Source organism: Sceloporus occidentalis, unplaced genomic scaffold (assembly GCF_023333645.1).
Source record: "Sceloporus occidentalis isolate IW3139 unplaced genomic scaffold, rSceOcc1.0.p SCAF_12, whole genome shotgun sequence".
NCBI lineage: Eukaryota > Metazoa > Chordata > Lepidosauria > Squamata > Phrynosomatidae > Sceloporus > Sceloporus occidentalis.
The window spans coordinates 20,058,780-20,076,990 of NW_028316992.1; the positions used below are offsets into that span (position 1 = coordinate 20,058,780).

An 18,211-nucleotide genomic window follows, 5' to 3' on the forward strand; every position below is an offset into this window, starting at 1 on the left:
GCACCTCATGCCCAAATAGCTCTTGTAGTAAATGGTATTTAACAAATAAATATATATATATATTTTAAAATTTGAAGATTCTCACAAGTTTTAGACCACAAGAGGACTTCCCTCATGGAAGCAAAGAGCAGAGTAACTAGGGACAGGTTGGGGGCAGCATAACAACTCGGCAATGAAGCCCACTGGGTGACCTTAAGCAAGTTACATTCTCTTAGTCTCAAGTGAGGCAAAAGCAATGCCCCAAGACCAACCTTGGCAAGGAAATCCTATTACAGGTTCATCTTAGGGTTGCCATAAGACAGAAATGACTTGAAAGTACACAACAACAACAACCACCTGGAATGTTGGATAACAGTTACAAGTTAAGGGCATACATTCTTTACACTAACTCCTTTGAGTAGATGCCATCTCAACTCCTTTGTTGTGGTGTTGAGAAGTGGAAATTTTTACAAGGAACAACCTTCAGTCCTAAAGTAAAACAGTGCCAACTCTGTCCTTTCCTGGAGATGTCTGATCTCATCTTGGTAGTTACATTGTGTTTTGATTACTCTAATATACCCCCCATATGGGGCTGCCTTTGGGAAAGTGCTCAGTAAACTCAACTTGGTCCAACAAATTGCAGGACTGGGCTGTTAACTAGAACAAGTTATAAGGGCACAAATGATTCTTGCAACAAGTATATTGTGCATTTTGGTTGGCCAATAAAGGTATCACTGATGGATTTTTGTTTGTATTTGTTAAATGGCCAACACAGCTATCCCTGCATGTTTTCTGTATTGTGAGATACCACATTGTAGCTGCAACAGAGGAACCATGAAGAGTAGCCTGTAGACTGGGACTTCAACCAAGGCAAAACATTTTTCTTCTTCTTAAATTTGGGCTGAATTCTCATGTTTTACCTCTGAACCACCAAAATGTTCCTAATGCAAAAACATGGAGACTTCTTGAGAGGTCCATTTTGAGATGCAAATGGACTTTAAATTACCTGAATTTAGCAAATCTCCTTATTGCCACATGGCCAGAAGGAGGAGGAACCTATCCTCCCCATCATACCATCTTTACTGAGGACTGAAATAACATGAAGGCATCTGACTAACATATCCAATTGCTTTTCCCCTCATGTTTGGTTGAAGAAGCCCATGGAGCTTCAAAAGCTTGCAGCAAGTATATTATGCATTTCGGTTGACTAATAAAGGTATCACTAATGGAATTTTGTTTGCATTCTTTTAGTTATTGATACTGTGCGGCCTTGAATCTTATCTTCTGGAAAACAGCAGGATATGAAGAGAACTCTTCAGTTAAGACCCAAGGTTCATGTTAAGCACTCTGAGGAATCTCTTATGGTATAGGATGGTGGGTCTTTTTTGTTATGCTCTAGGATCCTTTGCACAATTTCATGTCTCTTGGTCACAATCCCATCTGCTGATAGTCTACTATAGCCTTGTTTCATAATTCAACTGAAAATGTGAACTAGTTTGTAAAGCACAGTATCAAAAATAGCTTTTGTACAATTAAAGAAATCTCAGCTAACTAATTCCAGTCAATTCCATATGGAATTGATCCACAGTTCCGTTCTGATGAGAAAAAAAATCACACCCTTTCTTTTTTAAAATACATCCAAGTATCACAGAGGCATCCCCTCTGTTGTATGATAGAATTTCTCTTCAAAGACGCTATTTGCTAACTGAAGTTGTTACAGGCATTCCTATTTTTCAGAATCTGCTGATCAGTTAACTGGGGGCATACTCAGTAAATCAAGTAAGGCTGTATGACATGGTTTTATTTCATGCACTATTTCTTGCTCAATGAATAGAACGGTAGAGAGGTGATTTCTGCAAACTCAGCATTTCTTTTGCCCTGCTCCTATTGTCCCAAGGATCCTTCACTTTACTTATCTGGAACAAATGTGATGGGGGCTGCAGAGGAAACAGAGAATCAGTGACAACTGCCTTCCCTATTTTTTTCCCCCACAGAAGCCTCAGCTGGATCAAAGTGCATATTTCACTTTGTTTTTAGTAACGCTGTGGAATGGGACTTCAAGGTTACATAATCTGGGATTCTAACATCCACGCTGGTAAATTTACAAACCATGAAATTGGTATGTTTTCAGTGAGTCAGACTTATTGATGTCATCTTAACTCCACTGTTTGCTGAAATCTTGCCAAGAATTCTCCATTTTGTAATGAACTGTTGCCCTTTTTTGACTTAAAAATACACCAGGAATGATACTATCACACTTGAGTATATTGGGAAATGCAAAATACAATGGCCCTGGAACGGCAGATTTTTCGTAACAGAAACATTATGTGTACAACCATGGAGTAGAAATGCTCTCTCCTATGAAATGCTTTAAGCCATGTCTGTATGTATCTAGCAACACCCCTGTTTCATTCATTCATAGCTTCTTAAACATTGAACTACTCGTTTAAATTAGCTATAAAAAGTGACAATATCAATTAAGTTTTAGTTTAGGAATAAATATCATTGGAACCCAAGTGAAAGAAAGCAAAGGCTGCAATCCTATACCCACTTACCTGGGAGTAAGCTCCACTAAAACAAATGGGACTTACTTCTGAGTAGACATGTACAGAACTGCATTCAAAGAACAAATGGTGGCTGAACGAATTTGAAGAAATATTACAGATACTGTAATATTGTACCGGTCATATCACTGCCTGGTAATATGCCATTTTAAATCCAAAATATTAAACTCTTCTATCACTTGCAGAAGGACTACGTACAGGTTGAGCACCCTTAATCCAGAAATCTAATACCTCCAAAACATGAAACTTTTTGCCACTAGCTGTCTGCTTCCACTTTCAAGGAAGCAGCAGAGGTACTCCTACTAATTTGTCTCTCAAATCATCAGTCTTTCTCCAGCCTCCCATGCAGAACACAATCAGCAAATGAATGAGATGGGAGGCTAGAGAGAGATGAACAAGCAGGAGTGCTGCTGCTACCTTGAAGGCAGAACCAGGTAGGTGGCAGCAAAATAATAATAATAATAATAATAATAATAATAATAATAATAATAATAATGTTTATTTATATACCGCTTTTCCAAATTAGATCAAAGCGGTGTACAACAGGAAGTACAATACAATATCCAAAGTCAAAATAAAACATAACAGGCCTCTCTCCCCCTCAAGATGGTGGTTGGGAAAAAAAGATGCAAGGCAGGAGAGAGACTGAGGATCTGTGAAATGTCAGGAATACAAACTTAGTGCATGGCATAAACCCTGCCTCCTGCTGTTTCACACATCCTCGAGTCTCTCTCCAGCCTTGCAAATACAATACAGGTACATACTATGTTGCTTGCGTATTCCAAAATCCAAACAAATCCCAACTCAGAAACTTCTGGTCCCAAGCATTTCAGATGCGGGATACTCAACCTGTATATTGATGTCTGACAGTGAAGCTGCATACAAAGTTTTGTTTAAAATGCAAAATGGGCATTCAGAATGTTAGGCAAGCACTATGTTTTCATTATAGGTGGGGTTGACATGCACTGTGGAATTGCAGCATTAAGAACCAGGGAAAGCCCCCTCCCCGTTTTTAAGGCAGAAAGCTCTGATGTTGTCTCTCTTGCTCTCTCCTTTTTATAACTCCATTTCGTTGTGACATATGATCCAGCAGCAGGAAGACAAGCATGATTTATTCCCACCAGGTAGTCTGCAGAATAGTTACAGTTCCACAGCAACAACTGCAGGATTCTAGTGGGAGGAAAGGGCAGGGCGAACAGAGCCAAGCTGACAGACACACCAAAGGCAAATGTGCATTCCAGTCATGAAGATCACATGCTGAATGACAACAGTAAGTGGAATAAGCTGGACTAACAAGATATTCTTGAGACACAACACAACAGGGCCAACATATGCGGAGCAGATTCTACACATGTGGCTAAAGGGAGAAAAAAACCAACCCTGTAGCTTCTGACAGGCAGAGCATCACTGTACAACAAGGAGGGCTGGGAAAGACAAGGAGCACAATTTGTTTTTAATACGTTTAAAAGATGAAAAGAAAAGAAAACTCGAAGATCTTTTTCGCAGTGTAGTTCCTGATGTAGATTAGATGTTGCAGGTTACTACAGTATAATTCAAAAGTCTGGCAGATCATTTAAGAAGCCTGACGCTTCCATTTAAATGAGTGCAAGTACAAATACAACTAGAGAAGCAGACAGCAAGGGCAGCACACTTATGCATACTTCCTTCAGGAAGGGAGGACACCTTGCAAAAGCAAAACAAAACAAGTGAATGAGCTGTAGCTATTAATCTCAGGACACGATTTCAAAACATCTAGATACAGGAGACAGAAATGGGGCTGGGTTCATTCTTGCCTCAGTCACAAGCACCATTCTCCTAAAAATGAGACATAGGCAACATGATCTATAAAAAGACACTATGACAACTTATTAGGAAGCAGCTTCATGAATAATGGAACAGTTGTAAATAATGCACATCTGTGTCACTGCTGAACTATTCTCAACGCTGGAATACTGAGAATACAGACTAGCAAATCTAGCTGTAAAACAAGAAAGCAACCAAATAGATTAAAAACTAGCTAAGGCATGTTTATAGCAGAGAAATACACAGAGGTTCAGATAGGACATAAGAAGTTACAGGGGGGGGAAACTCTCCCACATTATGTCAATGGGGACAGAGGGGGACACACACAGAGAACACTCATCAAGCTGGAAACATGATAATCTCTACATGCAAGTAGGGGCAAATTCAACTCCAGTGAAGGTTGTAAAAGCTTTTAAATCAGTGATTCTCCTTACCAATGGCAGAAATCATTTGATCTTTACAGTGCAAGAACAAAATGCAATCATCTTGTTTGGCCAAAAAATACTGCACAGCAAAGTGAATTCAAAATGATGCACATGTCAATTACAACAAATACTCCCACTTCATTAAATATTTTCAGAATTATTATTATTAAGGAAAAATGGCAAGGCCAAAAAGACGAGTAACTTAAAAAAAATCAGGAAAGATGCAAGCCAGAGTTTATCATATCTGAAAATTATAATCGTATTTCACCTCTTGGAAACACAAGAGAAAATAATGACTGAAAGAAAAGCAAATAAACTTCTAAACTGTGGAGATTTTTGGAGGTCAATACAAACAAAGAGAGTCACTCATTCATTAAAGCCTCTTAACATTCCCGACTGAGGTTGCATTGCCCAGATAGAAATAGAGCATTCAACAAAAATTGGAGGAGGAAAATTGACAGACCCGATTTCCATTGTGGGAAGAAGATTGGGATTTGGAAGGAAAACCAGTGCAATGAAGACTAAGGTCAGAGTAACAGGAAGCCTGCATAAATATAAAGAAAGTTTTAAAAACAAATGGGGAAACTGCATTTATTCCAAATCAAAGTCCTCAAGCAACAGAAATCTATCCCTCATACCCAAACAGATGGGATTAGAAAGTACTTCAGGCATTATCTTGTTTAAGTACCAATAACAAGTGATGAACATAAATTCAAAACAGGTTCATCTTAACGCCTTCAGATATCCCAGATAGATATGAATTTCAGAAGAGAGCTAAAGTAGTATTTTAACAACAGAAGCATGATATTATGTAAAATAAGAATAATCATCCTGTGTACTTCTTTCAGTAGTATCTGTTCTATGAAAGTAAGATGTCTGTATTTTGAACACTTTTCACACTAAGTAATATTTACAGTTTTGATACACACTGCAATATTAGTAGAGGAAACACCTATAATTTATTTGATTCTCCACATCCTCTGAACATCTACTTCATTACAGCTTTTAAATTACTACTGAATGCAGAACATGGAGTGCTAACAATATTTACCTGTTGTGCACTAGACATCTATTTCTATTTAGGCCAGCCTACACTGACAGTAATTCAGTAGTCCAGGCATCCCCAATATCACTTACCAACTCTCCTCTGTAAAAGTCTTTTCTTTTCCAGGCATTGGTTCATTCCTGTGCTTCTAGCTATGAGACAGAACTAGACTGGTAAGGAAACAGGCTTGCCTCTTCTATCAGAACACTCCTTTAGGTGGGAAGGCCAAACCAGAATACTGGGATGACTCTGACACACCCATGCACACAGTTTAAAAGAAGAAAAACAGAAGCTGTAATTTAAAATTGCTTCAAGGGTAGGCATACACCTTTTTCTAGCGTGCTTGTACGAACATTTATATTGAAGACAGAGCGGGTCTTGCATCTTGTACCTGCTTTGGCCTAAAAAGGAGGGGGAAACAGCATAGCTCTAGAACTTCTTTTGATCAATAGCACCTGAAGTTCTGGAACACTATGGGTCTCACAATAAGGAGAGGTGCCAGCACATGACTTGCAGAGATATCATTCATACTAGCCACTGTGAATGGCAAAGTGGACCTTTTTTAAAATAATAATAATTTTTTAAAAACTCCTTTCTACAATAGGGATTTCATGTACCATAGGAGCGAGGGAAACACTATTCAGATTAAATATATGACCTGGCCCTCTAATGTTTTCCTACCTTGTTGTAGAATTTCTTCTCAGCAAAAAGGCATTTTTGCAACATTGCAACATAGATATTGAGTAATCCAAGTTTGACAATGCTTGCTTTGCTTCTACAAAACCAGCCCAGCTATAATGTGCATTGCAGCTGAGAAGAGACACCTGAGTCAGACTCATTCCTAGGATTCTCATATCTCAGGGCTTGACCCAAGCCTCTGGTTTTCATAGGTCATCTCCAGGCAGGAGATGAGGGTTCAAATTCTCCGGTTTTGAGGGGCTCAGTTGTGAACAAGAGGAAAGGGCCACGTGCAAATGCCCAGCTCAGCTAGGTGAGCACCAGCTGGCTACAATCGGCAAAGCTTAAATGGTTTGTCGCTGCAATTTACAACAATTCGCCAGTAGGTCTATGGATTTACTTAACTTCCTTCTTCCCAACCAGTTGTTGCAGTGCCAGGGGTCACCCTCCACTCTATTCTGCATCCACCTTCTGGCAAGAAGCAAGTAGACTGGTTTAAATGTTCCTTATCCCATCTCCCTAAGTAACTGTGAAGGAATAATCCCCTTTCACCGGGGTCTGAGCTTCAGCTAAGATTTTTGTCTAATTTCCAAACAGGAAAACATGTTCGCTCTGTGTGTGTATATATATATACGTGTTTAAATTACAAACTGTACACAATTGTTATTTATATTTAACACACAATGCTCAATGACATTACGAAGGGCTGTCCCCAGGTCTCAGGTTTTGGCCTGGAAATCTCAAAATCTAGGGGATTCTTGAACGGATGGCAATGCTCTTTACAACAACATTTACAACAATGATCCTAAAGTTTCCTTATGTACTCTTGGCCATCTGTGCAAAACAGCACATGCATAATCCTCTGCTTTCCACAAAGATAGATTACTAGTACTTTATGCTAGAAAGGCATGGCTCATGTCCACACTGATTAAATCTCGCATCTATTAGACTTGGCTCTATATTCACCTTTATGTTGTACACTGTGCTGCTGTATCTTGTGCTGCTTTCCCTTACTGCTCCTTGTTCAACTCTTCTCTTTGTAGCTTGCATGTGTGTATGTGAATATACATTTCTACTGATTGTTTACTTCATGCATCTGACAAGAGGACTTTGCCTATGAAATCTTATGGCATAATAAGTTTGTTGCACTGTAAAGACTAACAAGTTTGATGTTTCTGCATAGTCCTTATACAGTTGATCAGTAAAGAATAAGACTGTGCACATTGTTCGCTGAGAGATCTATCTGATTATTACTTTTATCGTGAACAAAACAGCATTAGAATTAAAACTTCTACTAACTCCACTAGATTTTCTATTCAGAAATGAGCTGCATATGTTGTGACAACCAGTGTTCTGTTATACAAGCAGGAGTGGAGGAAAGGGAGGAACGGAGAAAGAACTAAAGCAATCATCAAAAAGTTACATGGAAGTAATTTCTTAAACAACATAGTACAGAACAAGGGCTGGATCATGCTTGGTTGCAGGAGCCAAGCAAGAAATATCTTTCTCTGTGCGCTACTGCATAAAGATGTGTGACTTTAACTAAGAGTGCACCACCAGCTGGCCTGCTGTAGCAACACAGACCTCCTCATGAGAAATCCTCTGCTGTGGCAGGAACGGAGAGGGACGAGTGTGCCCTTCTGGCTGTCACCCCCGCAAACAACCCCCCTGTATTAGGTGACACTAGGGTGAGGACAACATTGTTTGATCCAAGTTATTATGATTGGCAATAAAAGTACAGTTGGCCCTGCATATCCACTGATTGTTTATTCATGGATGCAACCATCCACAGCTTGAAAATATTTTTAAAAATATAAATTCCAAAAAAGTAAACCTTGATTTTGCCATTTAATACAAGGGACACCATTTTATGATGCCATTGTTTTTAATGGGACATGAGCATCCACAAATGCATCCACAGGGGGTCCTGGTACATAACCCCAGCAGATACCAAGGGCCCACTGCATATACCATAGTTATGAACTATAAGCTGAGTGTATTGTACAAGACTACTCATGTTCTTTGAAAATATATATTTATCTATTTATTACAATCTTTTTTCATCCCTTTCCTCAAAGAGCTCAAGGTGTCATAAAAAATACCAGCCCCAATCAAAGTAAAAAATGAGTAATTGAAGATCATCCTGTAAGTATAGCTATGTGAATACAGGTGACTTTGGTCTGAATCCAACATGCTACCTAGTACACAGCACTGATGCAATGGGACCTTGAGAGGGAATACATCCTATGCCCCTGAAACATCCCCTATGGAATTTGGTATCAACTACCATTCAAAGATAGGTTGCTACTAAAGGAAAAATATCTGCATTTTCCCCACAGTAGGGCAAAGAACAGCTCTGAGGATGAGGGAATTGTATGTGACAAATGGCATGAAGTAAAAGGGATAAATCTTCTCCTCTAGTGTCTGGGAAGAATTCAAAGTGGTTATAACCATTTAGTCTTTTGCTGCTGTTGTTGCTAACTACCCTCGAATTGATCTCGACCCATTGCAGCCTTCTGGATGAGACATCTCCAAGACTCCCTGTCCTCCACTGCTCAGGCCCTGCTAACTCAGTCCCATGGTCTCTCTGACTGAATGTAACCATCTGGCATGTGGCCTCCCTCTCTTTCTACTGTCCTTTACCTTTCCTAGCATTATTGTCTTTTCTAACTACCCATTCCTTTCGAAGTACGACAGCCTCAATTTGGTCATCCTAAGGATGGTTTGGCCTTGATGTGTTCTAGCTTGGATAACGCACATTTTGGTATTCAGATTTATATTTCTATAATTTAGAATCTTATTCAGTTCTTTCATAGCTGCCTTTCCCAAACCTAGTGACCATGCCAATCAATATTTGATCCAAGGTATGGGAACTCTTTGACTATTTGAATTTTCTTATTATCTAGGATGAATTCTTGTAGATCTTCCATGGCCATTATTTTGTTTTCTTGATGTTCAACATCAAGCCTATCTTGGCACTTTCCTCCTTAACCTTTTCCAGTAATTGCTCCAGGTCTTTGTTTGTTTCTGTTAGTAGTACTTTGTTATCTGCATCTCCCAGGTTGTTCATGTTCCTTCCTCCTGGCTTTACTCCTCCTGCCTCAGAGTCTAGGCCTGTTCTGCATACAATATTTTCTGCATACAGGTTGAATAAATATGGTGATAGTATGCAGCCTTGCCTGACTGGTAACCATTTGCCAATTGGGAACCACTCTGTTTCTCCATATTCAGTTTTGATAGCAGTCTCTTGTCCTAAGTATAGGTTAAACATCAGGACAATCAAGTGTAGTGGCACTCCCATTTCTTTGAGTGCATTTCATAGCTTTTCATGTTCTATGCAGTCAAAGGTTTTGCCTTTTTTACTTTAGTCAATGAAACACATATATATTTTCTTTTAGAATTCTCTAGTTTGCTCCATTATCCATTGTACGTAAACTGGAAGCCGCGTATGGTACCCCCCTCTTATGGAGTGGGTGCGCTGTATAAGGTTATGGCGGCGAAGAGATTGTTATTATTAAAGCCAATGGGGGGATAAATATAATGCAAATGAAAGAACAAATTAATATAGATATGAATGAAAAAGAAATGACTCAACCTTCTGTGCATAATATTAAGTTCTGCAATAAAAGCAGGATGGCACAGTTAAAGTGATTACAATGTCTGGCTAGGAATGCAGAGAACCTGCTTCACATCCCTTTTCTGCTCAGAAAGCTCATTTGGCATTGCAGGGAGTGTGAAGCCACTGTAATTCAAAATTAGCTCAATGTCAGATCTGTAATTCTCAAATTCATAATGCTCTCTGACTTTATTTGTATTAATATTTATATAATTTAAATACAATTTAAGTGATTATCAATTATATTGACTGCTCTAAAATTCCTCTACCCACAAGTTTTCAATGATTAGACATGCAAACTGAATCATCTTAGCAAGTGATAAAATGCTGGTGGGGTAGAAAAAGCAGATGTAGCGCAATAAAATGGGTGGAGAGAGAGATCTTGAGAGATCCATAAATGCTGCCCTGAACTCTCTGATGGAGGTGTGGAATAAAAATAAAACAGAGAAAGAGAAGGCAACTTTTTTGAAGACAACCCTTGAGGCCTACATTATTATATAGGATTTCTCTGCCCAGTCCACCATCTGCCTACCTGCCCAAAGCTACTGAGGAAGCCTACTCTAGTATAAAGAAGACTGGGGCCAAGATCCAAAAGAACAAGTGAGAAGAATATGCTTACTTCCTCATGCCTTAATAGTTGTACTGCTGGGATAGTAATCATCAGTACTACATGGCCATGCTATCAAACATGGTAAATAATAATAATAATAATAATAATAATTTTATTTGTATCCTGCCTCTCCTTTTTTGAGGATTGAGGCGGGTATTTTCCAAGGCAAAATTGTCAGGAAATTGAGCACGTAATGTTTAACACTCTCAGTGGTGACAACACTTCCTTCTTTCTCTAAACTGACTACAGTATAATAATACGAATTGCTTCCCCCCCCTTTCAGAATGCTCTATAAATATACGTTTATGAACTAAAGCATTTTCCAGTGTACAGATATTTACTATTCTTCACACAGTCACAGCTCAGACATGGTACTCGTAATGCCTTGATTTTACATGTTCTCTTTCAGACTTCCCTATGTTTGCATGTTACGGTTCAGAAGCTTCAGATAGTTCAAAACACTGCAGCCAGATTGGTCGCTGGAACTTCCAGGTCAGACCATATAACACCAGTATTAAGATCTCTTCACTGGCTGCCTATTAGCTTCCAGGCTCAATACAAAGTGTTGGTTATTACCTATAAAGCCCTACATGGCTTGGGCCCCAGTTACTTGAGGGAGCGCCTCTCCCCATACAATCCGCCCCGCACTTTCAGAACAACAGGGAAACATTTGTTAGAGTGCCCTAGGATGAGACTGACATCTATTCACCAAAGGACATTTGGTGAATGTCGACAGCTCCAACCCTCTGGAATAAACTTCCAGACGAAATCCAGCTCTGTTCCACCTTGAATGCCTTTAAGAAGGCATTAAAGACTCATTTATTTCGGTTGGCATACCCTCCTGACCCCTTGTAGAATGCTATTCCCAGATGGAAGTTCATTTTAGGATTCGACTGATAGATTCTGTGATTGATAGATTTTATCTTGCTGTTTGTATCTAGATTTTAAAATTTTTATTGAATTGAATGTCTATTTATGATTATTGTGTTATATTGTGTTGTACAGTGGACCCTTGTTATACGCTGGGGTTTGGTTCCAAGATCCCCCGTGTATAACAAAATCCGTGTATGCTCAAGTCCCATTAAATATAATGGCATAGCAAAATGGTGTCCCTTATAAAAAAATGGAAAATCAAGGTAAATTTATACTTTTTTGGAACATTTTCAAACCGTGTATGCTTGAATCCGTGTATAAAAAATCCGTGTATAAGAAGGGCCGACTGTATACTTTTGCATATTTTTTTGAGAAACTGTAAACCGCTTTGATCTGCTGGAAAAGCGGTATAAAAATAAATTATTATTATTATTATTATTATTATTATTATTATTATTATTTTGAAGAAAAGATAAAATCTTAAAATACATACAGTGGGCCATTGGTATCTGTTGGGCTTTGGTTCCAGGCCCCCCCCCCCTCACCCATGGATACCAAAAATCATGGATGCTCGAACCCACTATACACACTGGCATAGTAAAATGGTGGTCCCTTCCATTAAATAGCAAACTCAAGGTTTGCTTTTTCGAGATGTGGCTGCTTGAATCCATGGATAAAGGAACCGTGGATACGGAAGTCCAACTGTACTGTTCTCAGGGTGATCCTTTTAGCTTTCTCCTTAATCCAGCCTGTCCTGGAGCAAGAGTAAGAATTTAGGATTAAAAGAAGGGCTAGCACATTTCCCCTTCTCTCATACCCAGAAGTAAAATACTAGTTTGGCTCTCTGTGAAATTGTTTTGGAAAATATCCTCGTTCAAAGGATTCAGAAACAATGTAACTGTGAAGAACTTCCTTTTTGCAAAGTTAGTTTTGAAAAATTCAAAAATTAGAGGGAAAGTAGCAAATAAATTTCAATTATTCATGCCTGTAAGTCTAAACAAATCATCTGATCAAAAAAACTGCATTCGGGAAGTAATCTCTTAGGAAATGGAATAAATCCTGCTGGGTAAGCAGCATACTAGACCTATTTCTGAAGCCATACGGTAATTAAGGCATAGCAGTATACCACTTTATTTTTTAAATAAGAATTTCAGGATTGTTAAGTGCTGGAAAATACATTCACACATGTGAATGGATTGGTTTTGTTTTTCGGTAGTCACCTGCAAGGCTGACATATTATATACGCAACATAGTTACATACAGGCACATAAAGGAAAACAGCTCCCTTCTGTAATGAGCAATTATAAAAGGTGAAGAGAATGTGTACATAATCCTTCCAGAAGCGCCACAAGACTTTGTATTGACTTCACAACCAGGATTAAGCAGCTGTGAAGCAATTTATTTGATAGACATACACCCCACGTCTTGGGAAAGCTCCCAATGAGGCAGCTTACAAAGATATGAAAACAATTTTTAAAATCAAGAAGCAATCACATTAAAAAGAGTGTGAGCATTTTAAAAAAGCCAGTAGGCTAAAAAAAAAAAAAAACAGCAACCAGCTAACAGATTAAAAAAACAATAATTTAAAGTAAAATGTAATTTTTATCTGTATGTTTAATCGGTTACATTGCTTTTATAACTTTTTTCCCAATTCTTTTTTCCTGTCTGAGATGATGTTAGGCAAAGTCATGGTATCAGGTAATTCTAGGTAGTTTGTCTTCAGCTGACTTTATATATTACGTACTAAATTTAAACTCCAGCTTTGCTCATAGAAAATGCTTTCTCTTCTATTTTTTACCCCACAAGTGGCCTGTGCGTTCCTGGTTATGGCTGCAACAGCACTAAGTAACTACAGGTTTTATATTTTAGAAGGGAGAGGGACAATCATGATCATTTTTACTGTCCCAAGAGCCCTGACTGCATCTTGCAGTTTGTCTTGCAAGCATAAAGGCACATCCAATTATGCCTTCATACTTCATTCCATCTAAAAACCTGCTGACTTGCGCATATGTGGGATGGAGTGGGGACGTCATCTGCATTTTCTTTCTCATCTCTTGGTTTTTCTCAGTATCTTCCCTGATTAGGAATTCTGGCAAATTCAAAACAAAAGGTGACTCATGTCTTCAAGTCATTTGGTCAATCAAATAGACACTTTCAGATAACGTAGCAGATGAGTGTATGAAACATTCTCCTTTTTCTTCAGTGACAAACCTATTCTTCTAGTGTCTTTCATCAGGAGAAATTTATTTAATGATTTTCCAGCTTTCCTTAAAAAGTCCATGATGGCTAGACAAAAATTAAAGCACATTGCTCTTAAGTGGTAAGCAAAAACATATGCATCTCAAAGTGAGGATGACCTACTGACACACACACACACATGCAAAGAAAGCATACAAATATCACATATTGGGTTATACAGTGTTTCACTCCATTTTGACAACTGGCATTAGTGGACATGAGGAACCCACATGACTACACCCTTTTTAACCACATGAGTATAACATGGAAGACATCCAAGGAGAGGCAGTTTATGTAGCCACCACATTACAAAAAGGAAAATATAAATTGAAACCACAACCAAATGTTAGAGTAGGCATTTTGTGTTAAATTCAAATAGTTCAAGACCGTGCAGTGTACAGCCTGTCACATTTTCCTCACCACTGGGTAGGCACTGGCATAGTCCAAGTCACTCTATTAAAAGTATAGAGGAAAGATACCATGAGAACAAAACCAGGCAGGCAAAAGGCCAGAGCAAGATAAAAGAGAACAATCCAAAAGTCTCAGTTCTTCATACATGCAAGGAACTATGACAGGACAGCTAACTAAACTTCTATATTCTACACCAAGCCTAATAAATTGCCTTTATTGTTTCCTGGCTGAATAACATATTGGCCATAATAACATTATGAACCTCATTTGTTCTGAGGTTTGGTAAATGAAATCAATTACTAAAAGATGAGCCCTAGAATGTACACTTTGATTCTACTTTTAATAGATGGTAAAGAAACTAAACCCATCAAATACAACAAAAGTACAAGGTTATTCCCGTTAATCATAAAAGATCTTGAGTTTTCCCCACCTGCTAGTATAAAAATGCCTTGCATCAATAGGATATTATGCACATCTCAAAAGACTTTCCAAACCTGTCAGTCAATTTTCCTTTACAGTGCGCCCACCCCATCTGTGGGCTAGCCATCCGTGGACTCAAACTCACATGGGACGGCAAGCCCTGGGCATTAAAATGGTTTGTGTGCAGCACCACACACAAGAACACATGGCCATAGCAAACAATGAGACTTGAGGTCCCATGTTTTTTCCAATATGCCAGGGGCGGTGGTGTCCCGAAATGGATCCCCCACGTATACAAAAGGTCCACTGTATTATTGGTCTAAAGAAGGAAATCTGCTACATTCTGATCCTACTACAATAAGTATATTCCTAAAAGTGTACCATACACTGTGCATGACTTGTTCTCAGTCCTTGTATGAATTGCATAAAGGGACATTCTCCGTAATGCAATGTCAGTTTTCCAGTACTGTAGAAAAGATATGGTCCCCGCAATGAATGTATCACTCATCTAATCCAATCAGAAACTAAGTAGATGATATCAATTTGTACTGAAAACAAAAAATGAACAATTTTACATTGCCATTATTCTTTAACTGTGTAAATGTTCCAGGCAAGAATTGGAGAATATCAAAACCATGTAATGAAAAAATGTATATTTTGAATCACAGTAATACCAAGCAGATATATTTCACATCTGTTAGCATTTCCCCAATGTTTTTAATCATCATTAGTCAAGGAAAATAAGTATACAAGACTAGTTGCCATATTTTTTAAAAATATGAATACTGCCAAATATGATAGATTACACATGTATGTATCTTACTGGAATGTAACTATCCATAGGATCATAACTTTTGATAACAATGCTCCAGTCAAATCAATGGCTTTATTAAATACCATATTTTGAACATCCCTCCTGGTGAGTCTCACACATCTTGCCATATCTCAAAAACATTAGCTTTAATGCATTACTCAAATAGACCAGCCCTGGATTAAGCTGTAACAGCCAAATCTGGGATGGTTGTAATGAAAACAAGAAAATGACCCAACTACTAATGGGAGAGCAGAACCATCCATCCCAAGGAAAGGGGGAAAGGGCAATTTTGGTAAATAGGAGAAATGATTGTGTATGTTAAGTCACTTGTTACTAACCCGGAGGCTTCCACGGCTACCCACTGACATGCGCTCATCTTCATCCGAAGCCTATAGAGAAGCAAGTGAAAATGACACCAAAGACCATTTTAAAATATGCAGATGTGATATAATGTGTCAATGTTAGCTATAATGCATGAAGACGGTAAAGCCCAAACTACTAACAAATTTACAGCTACATGTTTCATATATGTTAAAGGGGGAAAAAAACTCAAGTAAAAGAAGTATAAGAAAAATTAAACCCTGAAAGCTAAAACAATATTAATCTGTCATATTATTTATAGACATTTCTGGGGGGGGGGGGGGGGGAATACAACTGAAGCAAATGAATATATCTATGTCTGCCTTCCGCTAGTTCTACAGCTGTAAATTGATGGATAAACCACCACCATAATTCACTATTATGCTTAGACCTTTCAATAATAACTGTCTGTAATATTAACCATAATGCATTCATTGGCTTGGATTTGAAAGCAGAGTTTGACAGCATTTTTGCTATCTTGAGCTAAGTGTGAATCAGCATTAGTCACAATGAAGATCAGAACAGATATAAACATAATACTCATAAATACTCTTTTTTTAAAAAAAGTAAGGAACACGATTCACTTATTTTTATTCACTATCTAAAAATGAAAGTTTTATCACAAAACACAACCATACTGACCGAGGCATTTCTTCTGGATTTACGGGTGTAACGCTCACTGTCTTCCTATGAAGGCAGGAGGAAAAAGAAAAATGAAGTGTTGCAAGCAAGGAGACCACGAAGAAGAAACACTATTACAGAATGGCAGAAGTGCAGACTTGGAAACACAGGTTTAGAAAGGTTGTGTGCAATGCTAAACATAAATGAAGGCAGTGGTGGGAAAGAGCAATAGTCATTTCTCTCTATCTGAAATTCATTATTGTCTCAGACTCCATAATCTCTGTGTGCACAGGAGGACATGACAGCATTATCCTCTTCCACAAGACTACCCGGTCCATTTTAAATCATGACTTTTTAATTTGTATATTCTAAAGAATGTGCGCTTATGTGTGTATTTTAACAATTGTATAGAGTTTATTTTAACTGTTGGTTTTATATGTTTTTAATTTTGTTTTGTATTTTAACATGCTGTACACCACCTTGAGCCTTGAGAAGATGCGGGGGGGGGGGGGGAATAAAATATCATCATTTATCATCATCATCATCATCATCATCATCATCATCATCATCATCATCCCAAACACAGCTCCATTCCTTTGGGCACAACTGAACAAGAAGAAATTCCCTAACTTTCCCCTCACATTGCTAATTTCAAGGATTTCAAATTTGCGGTGGTACTTGCTACTTGCTATGGCACTTCTAGTTCCCTGCAGTGCAAGTATGCGGAATACACTTCACCATGTGCTGGCTTTTTACTATCTACACAGATAAAAGTGATTGACATGGGTCCAATCCAGTTTGACACCACTTTAACTGCCCTAGCTCAATGCTAGGGAATTCTGGAAACTGTAGTTTTAGCCTTCTCTGTCACAGAGCTCTGGTGCCACAGCGGTCTCAAACTCGATTATTTCTGCAGTGTGGATTGGACCATAGTTTAGGTGGCCTATACTGCTGAGTCTATATGTGATGCTCAAAATTATTCGGGGGGGGGGGGAGCAGAAAATACATAGTGATTGAGTAAAGTAACAATGGTTGCTTGTCAGAATTCCAATGTGTTTTAAATCTATTTCATATTTGCACTTATTAGACGACTTCTCAAAACCACCATCACGTAAATGACTGGTATCAATGCAGAGAAGCTCAAAAACAGATTGGATGTTACATTATAGAACTCTGGCATTCAGACAAACACTGTGGCATCTGTTATGTTTGAAAGATGTGTCATGTTTTACTCTTTCCTTCATCACATCTGCAACAGGGATCCAATGCCAAGAGACTGGTTAGTGCATCTAGGATTGTGCACAACAACTGGTCAAAAAATGAAAATGGCAATAAAAGGCGGGCAGGCATGTTCATTTATGGACGAAAGGAAGGAAAGCAATATAGCCTATAAATCTAGGAAGTTTTCTAAGCTTAAAAAATTGGGAGATTAATGTAGGAGTCTCCAACAAATGAATTTTTTAAACTTCAGTTATTCTCCCTTCAACCATGAGGAACTATTTCTTGATGAGCTACATACTTGCTGAACATTATGCTGTTAAATGTCCTGTCAGTTTAATAATCTCAGATGTTTCTTAGCATAAATATCCAACAGATAGTCTACCTCTAAATCTGTTTGTTTACAAATCCCATTATCCTCAAACAGCTTACTCAGTTTGCCAGTGCATGACGGTAATGGGAATGATAGTCCAAGATCTAGAAGGTTAATCGGGGAAATGCTAGTCTACAGCAATCTTAAACCACATCCTATACAA

The 18,211-nt window shown here is 38.4% G+C and overlaps 1 protein-coding gene across 9 annotated transcripts in view; it reads right to left on the reverse strand.

The window, feature by feature from the left end:
* The window catches only part of LRRFIP1 (LRR binding FLII interacting protein 1), a 120,749-nt gene that overhangs the window by 36,569 nt on the left and 65,969 nt on the right, over positions 1 to 18,211 (reverse strand). For 2 of the 9 annotated variants that reach the window (XM_089477957.1, XM_089477956.1), the window contains exons 5-8: positions 16,479 to 16,523; positions 15,815 to 15,865; positions 14,252 to 14,284; positions 5,235 to 5,315 (exon numbers count right to left, since the gene is read on the reverse strand). The exons of 2 other annotated variants lie outside the window; for them this stretch is intronic. In XM_089477957.1, the coding sequence (XP_089334083.1) occupies positions 5,235 to 5,315; positions 14,252 to 14,284; positions 15,815 to 15,865; positions 16,479 to 16,523 (210 nt within the window). Of the gene's footprint in view, positions 1 to 3,922; positions 3,968 to 5,234; positions 5,316 to 14,251; positions 14,285 to 15,814; positions 15,866 to 16,478; positions 16,524 to 18,211 lie in introns of all 9 variants that reach the window. 5 more of the 9 variants (XM_089477958.1, XM_089477959.1, XM_089477963.1 and 2 more) reach the window with 4 other exon arrangements.